The sequence below is a fragment of the Saccostrea cucullata genome, unplaced genomic scaffold, assembly GCF_032062105.1.
Source record: "Saccostrea cucullata isolate Sc308-1 unplaced genomic scaffold, CSIRO_AGI_Scuc_v1 ctg315, whole genome shotgun sequence".
NCBI classification, from domain to species: Eukaryota; Metazoa; Mollusca; class Bivalvia; order Ostreida; family Ostreidae; genus Saccostrea; species Saccostrea cuccullata.
In genome coordinates, this window is record NW_026930873.1 from 157,394 (window position 1) to 177,661 (window position 20,268).

At 31.4% G+C, this 20,268-nt stretch overlaps 2 protein-coding genes across 3 annotated transcripts in view; one reads left to right on the plus strand and one right to left on the minus strand.

The window, feature by feature from the left end:
* The first annotated feature begins 2,799 nt into the window (after window positions 1-2,799).
* LOC134230369 (small glutamine-rich tetratricopeptide repeat-containing protein beta-like) lies at window positions 2,800-14,361 on the plus strand. The gene is made up of 12 exons (XM_062712128.1): window positions 2,800-2,881; window positions 4,797-4,905; window positions 5,788-5,906; window positions 6,068-6,149; window positions 6,447-6,546; window positions 7,746-7,850; window positions 8,177-8,315; window positions 8,688-8,768; window positions 10,214-10,251; window positions 10,394-10,503; window positions 13,407-13,523; window positions 14,060-14,361. The coding sequence occupies exons 2-12, from the start codon at window positions 4,806-4,808 to the stop codon at window positions 14,083-14,085; spliced, it is 1,017 nt and encodes a 338-aa protein (XP_062568112.1). The 5' UTR covers window positions 2,800-2,881; window positions 4,797-4,805; the 3' UTR covers window positions 14,086-14,361.
* Window positions 14,362-16,588: 2,227 nt separating this feature from the next.
* The window catches only part of LOC134230381 (serine/threonine-protein kinase NIM1-like), an 85,872-nt gene continuing 82,192 nt past the window's right edge, over window positions 16,589-20,268 (minus strand). For both annotated transcript variants that reach the window (XM_062712168.1, XM_062712167.1), the window contains exon 4: window positions 16,589-19,270. In XM_062712168.1, coding sequence (XP_062568152.1) covers window positions 18,530-19,270 — 741 coding nt within the window. In that variant the 3' untranslated portion in view covers window positions 16,589-18,529. The remainder of the gene's footprint in view (window positions 19,271-20,268) is intronic.

A 20,268-nucleotide genomic window follows, 5' to 3' on the forward strand; every position in this document is an offset into this window, starting at 1 on the left:
TTAAAGGGAGATAACTTAACTCTATAATTTTGGCAATTAAAACTTGTGTTTTTCACTACAGAAATCAATGAAAATTGCAAAACATTTTTCAAAAATCCCCTCTCCCGTGATCCCATGAAACAAAATTTCCCCTTTTATACAGGTTATATGAAGTATCATTTCTCAAATTCATACTAAAGCTTTTTGTGTTTCATGGGAGGGAAGTATGTTTATTGGCAAAAAACGACAAAAATGCTTCTTTTTCACCAATTTAAAAGTGGTTAATTACAATTAAAACATTGTATTGTATTAATATATGTGTTTAATTTTATGTGCATAAAACATAAGAAAAGATTTAAGGAACATTTAGACATATCCAAGACTATTTCAAAATATGGTGAGGCTTTAAAGCCCAATTTTTTCAATTCAAAATATTGTGACAGTCTACCTCCTGTATTTCAAAAGCTCAGGAAATAGATGTAATTTACTATTTAACACTGGTATTAAAATAACAAATCAATTACCATTGAACTGTTCTTTGTCTTAAACGAAAATTTTATTGCCAAATTTCCATTTGTATTGAATCAAATGGGTGTAAAGTGTAGGCAGATTCGAGAGTTATCAGTCATAGTTCTTCAATTTATCTAGTTATCTAATTTGTATACAAAAAAGTGTTAATAAATTTATAAATTTATTTTACAAAAAATTAAATTCATCTAATCTAAAATTCTGTGTAAATTTTATTAAAAACAACCAAGTAGTTTAGAGAACAATTGAAAAATGTTTAGATGATGAAAAAGGAATGTATTAATTTAGACCCAATGATTTTTGCTTGTTAATGAACAGTTTTAATATCAAAATTAATTGTTCGATCCTAATAAGCAAGTTTGAGAAAAAAACTAGTTGATTTAACAAGCATCAGTTATGGAAGATATACTCTTTAATATCAAAAATACAGGTGTATATATTCTTTGGAGATTTATTTTCTAATGGTCAAAGATCACATTTAATTTTGATTTTTAAAAAAAATGAAAGGGATTGGATAACAGGCAGTCCTCATATGGGTAAAGAAAGATAACTCTTTCTAAGTTATTCATTGCAGCAATGAAAATTGTAATGTGTTCTTCCATTTTCAAAAAAAAATCTTTGTATATTAAATTATGTTTTACATAAAAATATTAAGTGAAATACAGATAATTCTGCAAAATTTTGCATGTACTTGTCTCCCTCAAATGTCCTTGCAGCAAGATCCTCAAACATCCCCATAGCTGTTGAAGGGATCACGTCATTTGATTTTTTGCAAAAAAAAATTAAGAGTTTGATTAAAATTTACATAAATTACCTTAAAAGGTGCCTGGACACAGATTTGAAATTCAAAAGAGTTTGATTAAAATTTACATAAATTACCTTAAAAGGTGCCTGGACACAGATTTGGCACAAAGTTGAAGGGGTGTTTTTTGAAGGGCCACGCCCCCTTCCAAGGGGAGATAATTATGAATTTGTGAAAAATTTCTGAATTTTTAAAAAATGAACCATGAAATCATGAACTTATGTTAGATTCTTTTTCAAATATGTTACAAGTTTTACAAACAATGGGCCAGGAATGAAAAATCCTCTTTTGCTTAAAAATATTCAACAGCTGCAAAATTAGAACAATTTTTTATTTTGGTTTATTTATTTATTTATCTTTGATAGTACACATATATGTCAAATGACTTGTGACTTTCATAGGAATATATAGGAAAAATCTTTAAAAATTTCTTACAAAAACAGATTTAAGTTTTTTGTGACCCCCCGGGGAGAAAACTGCAGTTTTATAGGGATATATAGCTTTATCAAGCTATTGATTTGTGATGGAATATATGGAATCATCCTCAGGTAGAATAGTTTGCAAATGATAATTAATAAAGTTTATATTCAAAAGAAAAATCCTCTTTTGTAAAAATATTTCAAAAAGCTATATAGCTTATATACACATATATGTCAAATGACTTGTGACTTTCTATTTATCTCTTACAAAAACGTTTTTGTCAGAAAACTGCATATTAATAGCTTTATCAAGCTATTATGAATTCAGAATAGCTTAATTAATAAAGTTTATATTCAAAAGTGTTATTTCAAGCTATATAGCTTAATCAAGAGATTTGTTCTGGACCTTTTACTATTAACAGCATGTTTTCTTCCACGTCGATTGCATTTTTTATCGTCTGCTTTTTAAACTGAACCATTGTAAGAATCATTCTTCACATTCTTTTCCATAAAACATCACAATGTTGCCATTTACTTTTTTACAATAGTTTACCTCTCTTTCGCTGATTCTTGACTTCGGCGAATAATTTGCAAAAAAATTTAAATTGCAAGTAAGTCGTCAACTTCGACTTCAAGTTCAACTTCAAGATTTCTCAACGAGCACGTTGCTTTTGTATTTCGATCCCGAGATTTATTTTTGGGGAATTTGGCGAATGAGTGACATTTCTGTTGCTTGTTTTATTTCGAATAAAGAAACCCTGCTGTTTTTCCAGTGTTTTTTATTGGTTAAAAAAAATAATGTCCTAGTATATGCAACTTTTGTCATTTTGGAAGCTTCAAACTGTGTTGTTTTTTTTTTAACGAAAAATTGAAAATGGAGCAATATTTGCTAGTAATAAAATTTATTTGTAAAATGGAGAATCCCACATACAGGAACCTACAATATGTGTAGAGCCCTTGTGTAAATACAAAAATAAAAATACAATACAAAAATCGGCAGGGGCAAATTTCATATCCATCGCGGAAAATTACCCCGGCCAAGGTTTGTCTTCCCTTTTCACCAATGCCTCTACTTTTACCCTAATCTCTAAGGTACACATGTAAAAAGACAACTTCCGGTTTGCCTGCTGCTGACCGAGCCAGTTAGTGCTAGGTAGTAAAAACATAATATATTCATTTTACACTGAACTTTATGTGCTGAACATGTATGTTTACTATATGTATATTCAAGCAAACGCCAAAAGATTCGTGGAACTTGAGATTTAATTGAAAATATAAATGACACATACCTAATGATGTTATCCACGATACATCGGATATTAGCCCGAATTTCGTCAAAGCATGACACTTTCATTTTTAAAATACCTAATTGTTTTTCACATTGTCAACGTGATACTCGTGAGACAGATCGTGATAACTATGATTTATACAGAACTATCAAAAGAAAAGTAGTTGTGATATGACCAGATTGAATAGTGTTTAGTGTGTTGCATATATATGGCAAGAAATATGAAATTCGAGGTTTGACACTAGCATTTTAAGGCTTAAGTCCAGCAGGACAAGTGCTTCTTTACTTTAACTATCCAGCACGAGATTTTTGGGTCCATAAAAATAGAACAAGAAAGAAATGTCAATATTTTTAACATTAATTATTCCTGACAATATCGGTTTTGTAATTTTTTTAAATAAACAAAGCATTTGTGTGAAATATAATTCCACAGATTTTATTGAAATCTCTCAATTAGCTAGTGCAATTGTATTACCAATTTCATTCTTTTTTCATAACATTAAAAATGTTCAACATCTTTCTTTTATGTGTTGTACTAAATGATCACTTCAATCATTTACTTCATATCGATCAATCAAAAAAATTCAATGCTGAATTGACCCTGTATTGCTTGACTACTTAACCAAAAGCTAGAAAGTCAATATTACATGCAGGGGTTTTCAGTAAAAGTTGTCGAAAATCAAACATCTGTAATTTATTCATATTGCTTTCTTGAAATTTTTATTTGTTCGTATCTATAATTACCCACAGATTTTATAAGTTGGAATGAAAATGTATAAAATAAACCTAGCTGAGACTACAATGGACCAGCATTATTGTCAAACCTTGAAATTATTGTAAAACTGTATCTTAGAATAAGCCCTCACCACAGTTAAGAATATATCCCACATATAGTTGCAATGTAGCAAAGTGGTAGATATTGACGTCTTAGGTTATGTAAAAGTAGAGGCATTGGTGAAAGGTTAGCACTGCATAAAAACATTAAATCCGGGGTAATTTAAAAACCTGTCAAACAAATGGATATGAAATTTGCCTCTGCCGATTTTTGTATTGTATTTTTATTTTTTATTAATTACACAAATCGGTTTTGTAATTTTTTGAAATAAACAAAGCATTTGTGTGAAATATAATTCCACAGATTTTATTGAAATCTCTCAATTAACTAGTGCAATTGTATTACCAATTTCCATTTTAAAAATAAATTTTATTACTGGCAAATATTGCATCCATTTCAATCAATTTTTGCTTGACTACTTAAAAAAATCACAATTTGAAGCTTCCAAAATGAGAAAATTGCATTTATACTATTGGAAATTTTTATTTTTTTTTTAACCAATAAAAACACTGGAAAAACAGCAGGGTTTCTTTATTCAAAATTAAACAAGCAATATAGTTGCAATGTAGCAAAGTGGAGTATATCTTTTCCAAAACTATATTTAAAAAATAAAACACAAGAAAACCGAAAATTATCAATTTAATCTTATCAAACCTTTTTGAGCTTGCTATTTTACTGTCTTTTGCCTTCAAAAAATAAAAAATAAAATCAACATGAAATTCACTTCATTTTCTCAACATTTTTTTCTTGCTCTGAATTACATGATGCTAACAATAAGAACATTCTAAATAACTGCCCCTGTTTATTTTGCTGCATTGCCAACACAACACACAGAGTGAATTTTATCATTAATTTGGGTTTGGACAATCTCGTTTTATTGATTGGATGATCTATCTAATTTACCAGCGTCTGATCCTAAAGGTCTGCTTTGATGCTTCTTTGTAGGTAAAAAACATGGCTGATGTGAATAAATTGGTATTTTCCATTGTCAAATTCTTAAAGGACCAAACGACACAGGAAAATTTATCAGAAGATTCTATAGAGAGTCTAGAAGGTAAGAGTTATCTCTGAAGCAGACAAATCTAATTGAAAATCAGCCAGTACATAAGCATGTAGTAGTAATATGGTAAAAAAAAAAAAGGTACAGTAAAACTCGGTTATAATGAAGTCACTTGGACCTATGAAATTATTTTGTTATATCCGTAATTTGTTATATCCATATAAGGAATTTGTTAAATTTATGTGGCTGGGGATCCAAGATAACTTCAATATCTGTGAATTTGCAATATCTGTATTCGTACTAAACGAATTTTACTGTATTACTTTTTTTATGTTCTTAATGGAATATTGTCATTGCTGCCGAGGAAGAAATCGGTACCAAAATTTTAACTTTTTTGATTTATGGAATATTTCAGATATCCAAATTAAGAGATACAAATATGCAAAATATATTCAAAGGAACATGTATGTATAAATTCATACCAAATCAGATTAAAAATCAAGATTGTTTTTCCCAAGAAGAAAATACAGGTCCTCTTAATTTGAAGAGAAAATAAGAAACAAGAAATCCAAACTAGTCACCGACTGTTATTGCTGTTGAGCAGCTTAATGAGTAATCAATTTTCTGTCAATTAGTCTGGCTAGATGCACTACAGTTTACTTTTCTTAATTTAAGTTTCTCTTAGAGATCTAAACCTGACATAGCTTTTAAGGCTTCTTAATTGCAAAAGTTGTCAGGAAACTAAACAACTGAAACTCTGAAAATAATTAAACTAAAGGTACCCAACCAGAATTTCAAATTCAGTTTTTATCATGTGGATAGACTCTACCCAGCAAAGTGCTTTGTACATTTTTCATTAAACCAAGTCATTAACCAAAAATAAACAGTTTAACTGTTTATTTATTAAATGAATGATTCTTTTGCTTTGGTTTGTAGTTGCCATCCAGTGTTTGGAGTCTGCCTACAATATAGACACCCAGGATGAGTCACATATTGCTAGATATCAAGTACAGAGGAATCTTTTAGACATTTTCAATTCACAAATAAGCTCAGAGGTTAGTAAAAGTTGTTTCTGAAACTTTTACATTTCTTCAGGTAAAATGAAAATTCTCTGCATTGTAGTTTGTACCCAACAATCTTGATCATAAATGCACTGGTGAAGATAAATGTTTTCGGTGTATTGAACTTTAATTAATACAGTTTCCTGTAATTACAGCCTGAATCAGAATTTTCCACTCTTTCACTACATGAACCCACTCCAGAAGAAAAAGAACAAGCTGAGAAGTTAAAGAATGAAGGTATAGATTTGTATACATTCTAATGGAGAAAAACTATTTGATATTGATAGTTGTGTGAAATATTTGAATTTTTAAAATAGAAATAACTGCATAAACATATACATTTAATTAATTGTATATTAAATTAACTATTCAGGACTCAATCATTTGGCATTGTATTTTATAAAGTTTTTAGTTACCATTAATGCTTCATACAGAAAACTATGAAGTAACAGGAAACATTACTGAATAAATTGTTTTGTTCATTGAATTATTGTTGATATGTACCTGTATATAATAGTTGCTTTTGTTTTTCAGGAAATAATTTCATGAAAGAAGAGAAATTTTCAGATGCTTTAGAATGCTATTCACAGGCAATAAAACTTGATAATAAAAATTCAGTTTATTATTGTAACAGGTAAGTAAACGTTTTTAATTTATTAAAATGAAATGAAGTCATGCAGTCCAAATTATTCCCAATTGATATACACATAACTGTAAAGATGAAAGAGTTATGAAGTACGAGGGGTGATCAAAAAGTTCGCAAACAAATTGAACAACGTACATAAAACAAATAAAATTAGAATTCGGTGTTCATTATTTTTTTTAAAGTTAACCCTCTCTTATTTTAATGCATATCTGCCTCTGTTCTGCACATGAGTGAATCACGTGATCAAGGTGGTCACGTGACATGCTCTGAAGCATTCTGTTAATGGACGCTAAAATATTTTTCCTAGTCTTGTATTTCTTACCATGCAAGTTAATTTTTTTAATAAGAACAGTCTATTTGGCAGAAATGACCATGTCTCGGAAATAGGATGGTTAGATAAGGATATCCTTTCCCAGAAAGAACATGGTGACCATTACAAACCAATTTCTCTGTCTTGGGAACACCGTTTATCCAATATGGATATAGTTGTGGAGACCTTCTTTTTATCATATTTAATATGTTAAAGGTCTAAATTAAATGATATTTCAGAGATTCATTAATAACATTATTGTTAAGATATTCAGCCATTTTTCTGGTTGTTACTTTGTAATCTTTCGTAACAAATTCCCTAACAAAGGACACATCTCTTCCCAAGCTTGCTTTCATTGGGCTACAAAAAAACAAGCTTCATTTTTAACCATCTCCCTTCCACCACTTAAACAATCTAATTTATAATTGGACGTCTTGAAAGTATATTATCTTCATAAACCTTGTACAAATTATTATAAGATATACTTCAAAGGAATTTCCAAGTTATGCCTTAAACTTTACAGGTGTTCAAATGAATGTCAATCGTAATCATTAAAGTGATAACCATTTTTTTTCGTCATGAGTGGCCTACATATTGACTTCATTTTCACATTGTGATGTCACAATGATGGAGGAAATCATTACTTTTCATATGCTATTTATAGAACATATGCATAACTATAGGTGTGCCAAATTTCATTCTGATCTGAATTGTGGTTTTGTAAATACAGAGATAGTTCGCGAACTTTTTAATCACCCCTTGTAATGCCATAAAATCACACAGACAAGTAATGCCATGAAATCATATAGACAGTAAAATCTGTATTTCAAAGTCAAAATGGTAAAGATGCTTTTTCATTGCTTGTGATCTTCTACAGGGCAGCTGCTTATAGTAAGCTGAATAAAAACATACAAGCTATCGAAGATTGTGAACGAGCATTGAACATTGATCCTCAGTATTCTAAAGCATATGGAAGAATGGGGTAAGATATATGTTTATTTACTTTTTTTATTTTCATAATGTTCAAATTAATCATCTTTTTCTCGCATAATCATTTGGATATAGTTTGCATAAAATATAAATAAAGATATTGTTAAATTTCCTGGAAACTCATGAATTCTTAAACAAAATATATTAAATGTTGTGTCAAGTATTGGAAATCCTCATAGTGTCTGATACTTTTTACTACAGTATTTAAAGAAACTTCAATGAATCTGTTTCTTAGATATGTATAAGTTGGCTAAATTTTAAATATTTTTTTTACATGCATATTTGATTATTTTTAATTATTGTTTTTTTTCATTGTAGCATTGCATATACAGCATTAATGGATCATGAGAGTGCTAGAGAATGCTACAGAAAAGCATTAGAACTAGACCCAACTAACCAGTCATACCAAAACAACCTAGAAATAGCAGAGCAAAAGTTAAAGGAAGCAGCCATGCAGGTAAACTTCCTCACAAAGTGAAAGTGAAAATAGGGTTCATTTGAAAAAAATCATAGAGATACATTAAAGTCGTATTTGGGACAAGTACACATACTCTCTCTAAATGCTAATTTTCAAAGAAATCTCAGAATATCATATGTTTTGAATTTGTATGAAACATATAAAAAAAATAGAATGAAATCACCATGAAAAGGATTCACTGTTGACAAAACAGAGATTTGTCAAGAAAAGTTTATCATAACTTCTTTTTAGTTCTACTCTTAATTTTCCCAGTTTTCCTACTAATCATTTTTGAGTCAAGTGAAATTTGAGGTTTTCATTTGATATAATGGCTGGGTAGAGAGAATTAACAGAAATTGTGGTTCCTTGCAGGCTGGATTTAACATGGGACCTATGGGAATGGGAAACATGGATTTTGGACAGATGTTGAATAATCCTGCTCTCATGAATATGGTCAGTACACTTTCATGATTCAATAACAAAAGAATTAAAATGTAATTATAGTTATTATAAATGCATAACAAAAACATGGGGTATATATAAAACTTTTTCAGCCTTAATTTTTGAAAAATCCTTAGATGACGAACTTACTATATAGGACGAGGCTTTGTTTCCCGTTTTCCAAAGATGCAACAAATGCAGATACAACGTAACAAACAGAAACTACAAAAATAGATAATGTGTTAATTACCTTATTAAGATGCATCTCCAAGAGAAATGACAAACTGGTATTTTAATATGTTACAGCATTTAAATAAAGTTTTTAAAAAAAATGTTGTTAAAACTTCTTTAAATTGTGTTACTACTTATTTTTCTCCAACTTGCCTGTTCAATGCCTCCATAGTTTCATACTGTTGTTAAACCACAGACATAAATAACACGTAAATACGTTCTTATTTTACAGCTATAGGCCCTGGGGGAAATACCCGAGATCAAAGAATAATAATTCTGATTTCAGAACAACTTGGACACATTCCTAATAGTTTTATTCAGACATTATTAAACCGGTGTAATCATGTAACTTGTTGTCGCCATTTTGATTTTTGTGTAGGGATTTGCTAAAACCTGCAAACACCATTGAATGTATATATAAAGCAACAGTAAAGAATTGAAATAATATTACCATTTATAAGTTTAATTTATAAATTTAACAAAATATTATACATTCACAATTTGACAGTCATTATGAATGTGTGGCTTTGTTTGTTCAATGATGTGTAACACTAATACCCTATAACGGCATGTGGATTTGCTAATCATGCCCTGCGGGTATTAAACCAACACAGGTGTTAAAACCTTTGCGTGTACACACAGTGTAAATCCTTTTATCTGTCAGACAATTAAAATTCGGTTAGAAGCCAATCTTTGTGTAGCGGTAATCGTGATCTCTACACAAATTTACAGGTATTTTAATTTTTGATACGGTTGCTAATTACTTTTAGTAAACGGTACACAGACTTCCTAACTTCACAAGATGGCTACCGCATGATGGATAACACATTGGAATTATTTACTTGAATGCAAGTTTTTTCCTTTGTCATCAATAGATATTTAATGGAATTTATTTTGTTAGAAAGCTATAGAATAAATATTTTATAGTTTACCTGGGCATTAATTTTTCTGCTTAAAATAATGAAAAAAGTTATGAAAGTGGCACAGAACTTGCTTTGAAATTGATGTAAATTTTATTGATTTTGGGAAATTTTTGTAAACTTGAGTTTTAGAAAGGTCAATTTTTTATAAAATAATAAAAACAAACGCAAATAAGACCTTTTATCCGAAAATTACGGTATTATGAATGCATAATCACAAAATATAGGTTTCTAGAAAAGCTCTTTTCATTAGATTTGAAAATTTTGATTCTTAGTGTGTCTTATGAAATCTGAATTTTATTTCAGGCCCAGTCAATGATGCAGAACCCAAACATGCAACAAATGTAAGGCACTGTAATAATTTGAAATTACAAAAATAAATAAAATGTTTAATATTTGGTTTTAATATGTACGGTAAAAGTACCTCTAAGAAAAATGGTTACCTTTATGAATGAATAAAATACTTACTCTGATATCTGATTTCAGGATGGCCAACTTCATGTCATCAATGTCAGGTGGTGTACCGTATATCCTTTTTTGCGTGGGGAAAGGGCCAGGGAGGTCCAAAGGGGTAGATGGGAAAGTTTTTATTTTGCGTAAGTGTGATTTTTTAAGATGATAGCATATCTATCAGATTACATCTGGCTTTAGATTACATCAATGTTATATGGCCATCTGATTACATGTTTATAGGCAAAACTTTACTATTAATTAATTTGAAAGGGTACTGTCTGCCCTTTTTATGCCCCCCTTCGAAGAAGGGAAAAATATTGCTTTGCTGAAAAAAAACGGTCGGATATACGGTATTAGCATATAGCTTTCTGATTTTCTTGGCAACCGTTGCACATACTTTGAAATTTGGTATACAGATATATCACATGAATATCTAGGTCAAGTTCTGTTTTGGGTACGATCTCACCATTTTTGACAGAGTTATGCCCCTTGAACTTAGAAAAATTTCAATTATTTTCAGTTTCCGCTCATTTTCTTTGCAACTGTTACACATACTGAAATGAAATTTGGTATACGGATATATTACATTAATATCTAGGTCAAGATCTCTTTTTGGGTACGATCGCACCATTTTTGACAGAGTTATGCCCCTTGGACTTAGAAAAATTCCAATAATTCGCAGTTTCCGTTCATTTTCTTTGCAACTGTTGCACATACTGAGATGAAATTTAGTATACAGATTTATCAGATGACTATCTAGGTCAAGTTCTGTTTAGGGTATAATCGTGCCATTTTTGACAGAGTTATGCCTTTTTGAACTTGAAAAATTCTAATTTGGGGGGGAGGGGGGCATAAGTGTTATACAAACATCTCTTGTTTTTAGGTTATAGTCACTCAGGTGACCTATTGCTATCTGTTTTTGAGGTCGTACATCGTACGTCGTTCGTCGTATATATATAATCGGTCGTAAACTTTTGAACATTTTCAGCTTCTTATCAACCACTGAACCAATTTCAACCAAATTTGGCACAAAGCATCTATGGGTAAAAAATTGTGAATTTCATGATCCCTGCCCCCATGGGGCCTGTGGGGCCAAAACCACTAAAATTAATGCAATCTTAACAAAATTTCTATCTTTACTCCTGGACATCAAGCAGTCAAACTGTTTGCATGATTGTAATCACATTGAGTTTTACCAAAATTGTGAAATCCATGGCCCTGGGGTATTTTGTACTAGGGCGGCTAAATAAGTATATAGTGAAAATGAATTATTTCTTTGAAAATCTTAGTTCTCTGCTCCTGGGTATTAAAAAACTAACTAAGTACATAGTTATGATGAGCAAGAGTGTCTACCAAAATTGTGAATTTTATGGCCCCAGGGTCAGGGGTTCTGGTGTCAGGGCGGGGCTCTATTGATTATATAGAGGAAATACATGAATTCTTTGAAAATCTTCTTCTTTACTCCTGGGTATTAAATAAACTAACTAAGTATATAGTTATGATGAGCAAGAATGCCTCTACCAAAATTGTGAATTTTATGGCCCCACCCCCAGGGATTCTGGTGAAAACTTTTGATTATGTAGTGAAAATACAAGAATTCTTTGGATTCTCTGTATAGATTTTATATAATTTAAAAGTACATATTGATGAGCAAGAGTGCCTCTACCAAAATTGTTTTTATGGCCCTAGGGTCAGGGGTTCTGGTTTTAGGGCGGGGCTCTATTGATTATATTTTGAATTCTTTGAAAATCTTCTTCTCTTCCTAGGTTTTATATAAACTAACTAAGTACAAAGTTATGATGAGCAAGAGTGCCTCTACCAAAATTGTGAATTTTATGGCCCCAGGGTAAAGGTTCTGGTGTCAGGGTCTCTTGATTATATAGAGGAAATACATGAATTCTTTGAAAATCTTCTTCTTTACTCCTGGGTATTAAATAAATATATACATAGTTATGATGAACAAGCAATGCCTCTGCCAAAATTGTGAATTTTATGGCCCCAGGGTCAGGGATTCTGGTGTTAGGGCGGGGCTGTATTGATTATACATGTATAGTGAAAAAACATTAAATCTTTGAATATTTTCTTCTTTGCTCCTAGGTTTTAAGCAGATGAATTACCTATATAGTTAGAAATAATCTTCAAGAAAAATTTCAAGGCCCCAGGGTCAGTTGTACCATAGTGGGGGGGGGGGGGGGGCTGTACTTATGTACTGAAAATGAATGAATTGTTTGAAATGTGCTCCTTGGTATTAATCAAATATTTTTGAAAAGCAAGTATGCCTTTCCAAAAATAGTGCAATGTGTGGATTAAAACCTAAGAGTCAAGGGTTCATGTGTGGTAGCGGCACTACTGATTATTGCTGAATATTACTGATTAGTTGAAATGCATTTTTTGTTCCTACCCTGCCTATGGGTATAAAGTGCCAAACTAAGGAACTGCTAAGTGTATAGTTATGATGATAGATGGTAAATGCTATAGCATCTGGAAAAAAACAGGATCCATTCAGTCACTGGGAAGTTGTTGAATAATGCTCAGGTGACCTATAAGGCCCAGGGGCCTCTTGTTTTTTTTTTTACACTTTTTAAATAAAGAACGGGAGTAATGTTAAATCATCTGCTTATCTTTCAGTCTATCTAAAACTTCTCTTAACATCATAGGGCTTCTTGCACAATTCTACAATAATTATTGTAGCTCAATTGTTAGTTGCTCAGATTCTAGGGAACATAAAGGCAAATATGGTACTTGCATGCAGATATTATTGTCCTGTACAGTAAAACTCGTTTAGTACGAAAGATATTGCAAATTCACGGATATGGCGAAGTCATTTTGGATCCCCAGCGATATAAACTTAATGAATTTCTTTCAAGGTTATAACGAATTACGGATATAGTGAAGTAATATCATAGGTCCCAGTGACTTCGTTATAACCGAGTTCTGCTGTAATAGCATCTACTTAACATCAAGTTAATCATCCTAGGCTCAAGAGTCTGAAGTTTATAAGAATGTTTTTATACCATTTAGAATAAAACATGTTTCATTTGAATTATTTCCAGAGGTCAGCAATTAGCCCAACAAATGGAACAAACCAACCCTGAGTTAGTGGCACAGCTACGGTCACAGTTTGGTAGAGGCCCACCCCCAGGAAGTGACCCTGGACAACAAAGTAAGTGTACAAGCTGTTTAATCAAATTTCAATCAGAGTGAATGTTGCATTTCTTTCCGTATAGTATTTTTATTACATATAGAGTAAAAGATTAAATCTTTGTATAGAAATTATATAAACGTTTCATGTTTCACAGGGCTTCATAAGTTGTCTACCTTCATATAATGATGAAATACAGAGTGATGTATAGTCCTTAATAATTGTTGAGTTGAGCTGTTTATAAATACAGTAAATATTGTCTAATTTGGCAACCTCTGTTTGCATGGAAACTGGTGAGATAAAACAACACTGTAGATTTGACAACATTTTGAAAAAAATTTAAATTTACTGAGAGGACTTGAAGTTTACATCCTAATAGACAAGATTTGGGAATACACAACTTTTGAATTGGACAAGTTTCACTGTACATAAATATAGCAGTAATATTAAAGAATGTGTCTTTGTAATAAAGAAAGGCCTTGCTGTTTCTGTTGATTCTTTTCTTTTATACATGGATGCCATTGCCTAAAAAAACTGATTTTTTTTTTAAATTTCAGATGGTGATAACGAACCTCCAAAATGACAACATAAAACTTAGATTCTAGATTTAATTTGAAAAAGGGAAAACTTCAGAAGGGCATGTTTAAAACGCCATTTCAGAATGAACATTAACGAAAACATGTTGCTCTAGATATGGAAGAAGATATAATGAGGGAGTAAGATTTTTTTTTCAATTTTAAAATTGAAAGGAACAGAGTATATTGTTTTGTATGTGTATAAAAAAATAATTGATCAAATTGTTTCTGTTCTAATTATCATAAACAGTAATTTCATGCAATTCCTGATTTATTTTTATACAGTTAAAAAGAATAATGTTACATTTGATTTTCTTGTTTAATTTTATGAAAACTTAAAGATCTGATGTGCATGTTAAATTCATAAACAATTATGATGGATTTGTATAATTATTTGATTAATTAAGTTTTATTTCCTTTTTCTTCTTGTGTAAGAGAAGAGTAAATTTGGTAGAAAAATGTTTTGTATTTTTTTAAATTTGTTCCACGTAAAGTATATTAACAAATGCTACCATAAGATGAAGTAAAACTTCAAAAAGAAAGCTGTACATATATTTTATTTGCATTTAGAGAGTTTCAGTAAACGAGCTGGTAGGATAACACTTGTATTGCTGATAAAACGTAGATATGCTTTTCAATACAGAGAATAGTAATCCTTTATTTTGTACTCACAATAGTGAAGATCCATGTAGTTTCTGTTCAGTGCTTTTAAGGATACCCAGAACATTGTGATGTCATTGCAACTAGAATTTTCTCCCTTTGTTGTATGCTGTCACAAGAAAATAATTTATGCGCCAAAACAAAATGCTTCTTTTTATAAATTTTAGGGGGGGGGGGGGGGGGTATTTTAATGCTTCCAAGTACTTTGTGCATCTTTTGAAGAAAGGAAAATAAGACATGTTGTTCCACAATTGTTATTTACCAGAAGAATTGGAGAATATGACATGCTCCAGATTTGGTGTTGGTTACCTGTAAATTTATGTTGTAAGGTATTCTATATTGACCTACAAATCCATCCATGTTGTTACTACAGTCATCCCAACTCAAAACACATATTTTTGTACCAGTGATGTACTATGACGTATGTAAAATAAATATTACTGGTGTTAATCTTGTTATAATTTGTTTATTACAGTATTTGAATGTAAACTTCTCTATTTGGAATGTACATGCAGTAAAACCTCAGAATGTTGAACTCAGAGGGACAGTCACAAAAATTATAGAAATATCTGAGGATTTGAGATATTGAGGTTAAAATGCATTAAGAACAGTTGGAAACATCTCACCTTAACATATTTGAGCAATCTGATTAAAATTGGACCTTTGATCCGCTCATTAGATGGCTACACGAAGATCTAAAGAGACCCCATTTAGGGTCATCTGGTGACCTTTTAACTATCCAATCAAAGGTTTGCTTCCAAAAATTTAGAAGCATCTCAAAATTTAGTTACAGAGGTAAAAGCACTGAGGATACACAAATAGGAAATTGTGACTTGGTTTGATGGTTTCTGTAGCCTGTCAAAAAAAGATCACAGTCTTTTCTGTACATAAATATATTAATTAAATGAATTTTTTTTCATGTTTTTTAGCGCTTTGTTTGGTAAGAAATGATGATCTTCTCCACAGCTACTTTCATTTCTACATTCAGCTTCCCACTTACAAACAATCTCTAATTTGCATGCTCAAAATGTTAATGAATATTTTTATAAGAAAGGTAACTACAAGATAACTCTGAATGTATAGTTTCTTCAGATCTTTGTGTAGTGATCTAAACAAGCAGATCAAAGGATCTGATTTTAATCAGATTGGGTGTTGAGTTGCCGAAGTTTAGGAAGTCAAAATTCAACTGTAATGAATGTAAAATGTGTCAGTGTATATTTAAAACAGATGATTGGTCATGACCCCCTCCCCCAAAAGAATAAATCAACTTTTAGCAAAATAATGAATAATGAAGAGGATAGCTAGTAACACACTGATATGCAAGCTCTTCAGGAAGTTTAATAGGGCAATGTTAAATTTTGCCCATACAAAATATGGATATAGTTGAAATTTTTTATAATTCTCAAAATAAGAAAATTTTTATAGATTCATATATTTTGAAAATAATCTGTTTAAAAAGAATAGCCGGGTGAAAGTGGCTCAGGTGAGCATTTTGGCCCAAGGACTTTCATATTTCAAATGTGTATTCCTTGTACATGTAACAAGACCTTCCTTTGGGTACTAACACTTTTGACCAGGACCTTTGGAGTATAACAACCTACTGAGAAAATTCAAACCTTGTCATAAGTTGCCAAATGGGGGCATCAGTGTTTCACAAACACATCTTTTTTTTTTTTTTTTTCAATTATTGATTATACATTGTATTTAGAATTTGTACTCAAAAACTGGTCCTTAGTTTTATGACTGAACAGATGATTACATTCACAGTTTACAAGACTAAAAGCTATTAAGGTTTTTCAATATTAATGATGAACACTAGTGTTCATCATCATAAATAAAATATAATCCAGATCGATTTTTTATTATTTATTTCCAAAAAAATAATCATCATAGAAAGAAACAACTTCTCTATTAGAGTAATGATGATGTGTAGACACAGTAACAAACATCACAGTCACAGCTATTATAATAGAATATTGTACACAGGGTATACAGACAATGGGTCAACCAAGGACGGGTTGTGAGAGACGAATCCCCCGCGTTTCATCGACCCCTTGGGGATTTCACAGGAATGCATGGATTATTTAGGAATTTTCTTATAAGACAATTGTAGAATCATATATGAATAAAAATTTTGTAGGGGGGCAATTTTACACTTCAGTTGTTTATATAAAATATATAGTTTTCAAATGATATGTTTTTGACATTGTATATCAATATAAATAATAGTAAAGTTTACCTGAATAGGAGTGATATCTAATTTTCTACTTCATTTCAACAAAGAAATTCAATATAAAGTGTTAAGAAAACTTGTATATCAAAACTGTTGACATATAGGGAAAAAAAATCTTAAGTCAACAAGAGTTTTATGCTAAATGACTGTAAATATACATTTGAAAATGTCACAGTTTTTTTGCAGGAAGTATTTTTTGAAGGGTTCATATATTTTTAACTGTTAATTTTTAAAGGATAGCATGCCATGACCAATAACTGGCATAGATTGGGTAAATGTATTTTTTATCATAAATTCATTTTGAAACAGATATAGGTGGTCACATTTTTTTTTTCCAAATGATCTAAGATTGTGTAAATAACTACTTCACCTGCAGCATTGCAACAAATAAATAATGACCATAATAAAATATCCTAATAATTAACATTTAAAATGTATGGCATAGTATGATTCCATCTGTAACAAACTTAATTAAACCACCATATCAGTCTTGACTATCTTTGCTTCTATAAAATATTGTAAGCGTGACCAAGATTTACAAAGTTGATAAAAATACTGACAAAAAACCCAAACAGTTTTGTATTAATTTTAAAGCTCACGCCCTTGGAAACCTTATATTATTAGCACGTTGTACAAAGTAACATGATAATTCTAAGTAGGTTGAACAACTTTAACCTGCAAACATACAAAAAAATTCAAAACTCTCACAAAGAAAAGAAAAAAAAACATTGACAATGTTTAAACATTGTTTTTATTAAGGGGGAAGAAAACAAGATACATGTAGGTATTTAAACTTGATGCTGCACAAAACAAAATAGACAAACTCGATCGCCTAACATTGAACCATGAACAAGGTCTTAGACCATTATTTTACAACCAATCAATGTATGAAATTTGGGCTACATTCCTTTTTAGTAATGAATAATACATGTACACAACAGATTCTGGTCAGGGTTTTACAGAGAAATTCAAATATACACTAGAATGAAAATCAATGTCTAGATCTTAGGGTAAACACAAGTACATAACACATAGATTTGGCTTCTCTTTTAAATTTTACAGATATTTCATTGTCTTCATTTCATAGCAAAATGTACGGAAATACATGTAAAGTTCTTATCTTTGCTTATATTGACAAAAAAGAAATTGATTTGAACTTTGCGCTGAGTGAAAACTCTGTGGAAAATGAGATGTTATAAGCTATAATTATGTTGACATTAAAGACTTCGGAGATTTAATATAAAATCAATTGTGTCTCCCTACAAAGATTTGTAAAAAATACTCTTCTAAATCTTTCCATAAAACATTACTTTAAAAAGAAATCAATAGTAAAACTCACAAAACTGTTGTTTAAAAAGCTTCTAGTTTGGTAAAAAATTGAGAAAATCACACCATCTGATCACAAACAGTTCTCTCTCTCTGCAGTTTCCTTCAATTTCATTACTGTGCCAGGAGAAAGAAAGAGATAAAATTGCACCATTTGAACTAAATCCTTAGTCCAGACTAAGTTTAAAGAGTTTCAAAGCACTTTATCGTAGTTCCTATACCTATAAGAAACATCACAAGATTGTGCACACTTTGGATTCCTTCTTCATATACGGAGCAGATTTGGCTTTGTCGTTACTGGTCGGTTTTTCCGAGCCAAGAAGGTCAGTCTCCGAATCACTCAAACCCGATTTCTTTTTCTGCACGCGATGTAGAACTATCCTATACGTTCCTGTAATGCTGCTTCGAGAGTCTCTGTGACCCGACTGGATATGTTCATTTGTGATTCCTAAGTCTTGCAAAATTCTACGAGCATCTTTCTCCTCTCTTGAAAGACTAGATGTATCTTGAGACGGATTTACATTATATGGTTCTAATTCCACAGGAAAATCCTGGCCCTCTAACCACTCACTTTTCTGAATTTCTGCTAGCGTGAATCTGTCTTGAGGCACAGGTTTAAGAATACTCCGAATGAGAAACTGTCCGCTATCCGATACGTAAGATGGAATTGTATACTGGCCTTCCAGAATGCACTTTTTAAGTCTTGCCACAGTATCTGCCCTGAATGGCATTACCCCCGTAACCATGAAATATAACATAATTCCTAATGCCCATATATCTACATATGTGCCAAAATAACTTTCATCTTTGAAGAGTTCAGGGGCAGCGTAAGGGGGTGAACCACAGAAAGTGTTCAGCGTATGGTCAGGGCGACAGTGCGTGCTGAAACCAAAGTCACCAATCTTAACCATCCGAGAACCAGCGTAGAACACATTTTCTGCCTTGAGATCACGATGTATGATGTGGTGCTTATGCTGTAAAAAAGAAAGAAAGTTAATCAATTCATACTGAATTTTTTGTCTTTTATGTATACAGTGGACCTTCAGATATCTGGACACCAGATATCCGGACGCTTCAGTATCCGGACGATTTTTCATCGGAACGGAATTTTTTAATGTTATTTTGTCATGTTTAATTGGTGATTCAGGTATCCGAATGATTCAGTATCCAAACCAAAACATCTGGATAAACAAGGCTCCACTGTAGCTGCACAATGGGATACCCACGGATGATCTTGTCTTTTAGGAGTAAAAGAGAAGATCACCCGAGAATATCAGATGATGGTATAGCTGTAGATGAAGACATTTTTAAGAGTAAAATATTTTGTTGAATTATGACCTTAAACATTTTTCAGGGGAGATAATTTTGTTGTTTCAAAAATACCCATATCAAATATATGACCATGTGAAAATATGATCAGGAGAGAATTTCACTGGAAAACCTTTTCAGGGGAGAAACTAGCTGCAGAACTGTAGCTCTTTGCTTGAGAAAATGCAGACAAGCAGAGAGCTACAATTCTGCTTTAAGGGAAAAACTATTAATTTAGTCCCTCAAGATTATTTAGATTGATTGAAGTCTTGCACAGTAATTAAATAAACTCCTCTACATATGAAGGCATTGAATGAAACGGAACTGTTCAAAGGTTAATGCTTAAAGTTATGAATCCATTCAATTTAATATTTTATATACTGCTATTTGTACATGAATGTTCACTCAATTCAATATTTTATACATGACATTGTATACTACCACTTGTACATGAATGCCCATTCAATTTAATATTTTATATACCGGGGTATGTATGCTGCTATTTATATTGATGTATTTGTACATGTACATGCGAGTCCTTGAGATGGGCCACATTTTCCATGGTAATTGTGCTCATCATTAGAGACAGAATCAAGGATCTATAGGTCACTGGCCTTCTCTGATATACACTTCTTAAACTAAGTCAGTTTTTCAAGATTGGCTG

Excerpts from the sequence above, each read along its gene's own strand:
- LOC134230369 (XM_062712128.1), top strand. The coding sequence starts at position 4,806 with ATGGCTGATGTGAATAAATTGGTATTTTCCATTGTCAAATTCTTAAAG. Across the intron at positions 6,150-6,446 it reads TGAGAAGTTAAAGAATGAAG|GAAATAATTTCATGAAAGAA; the intron begins GTATAGATTTGT and ends TTTGTTTTTCAG. Across the intron at positions 10,504-13,406 it reads TGGGAAAGTTTTTATTTTGC|TTTCCAGAGGTCAGCAATTA; the intron begins GTAAGTGTGATT and ends TCATTTGAATTA.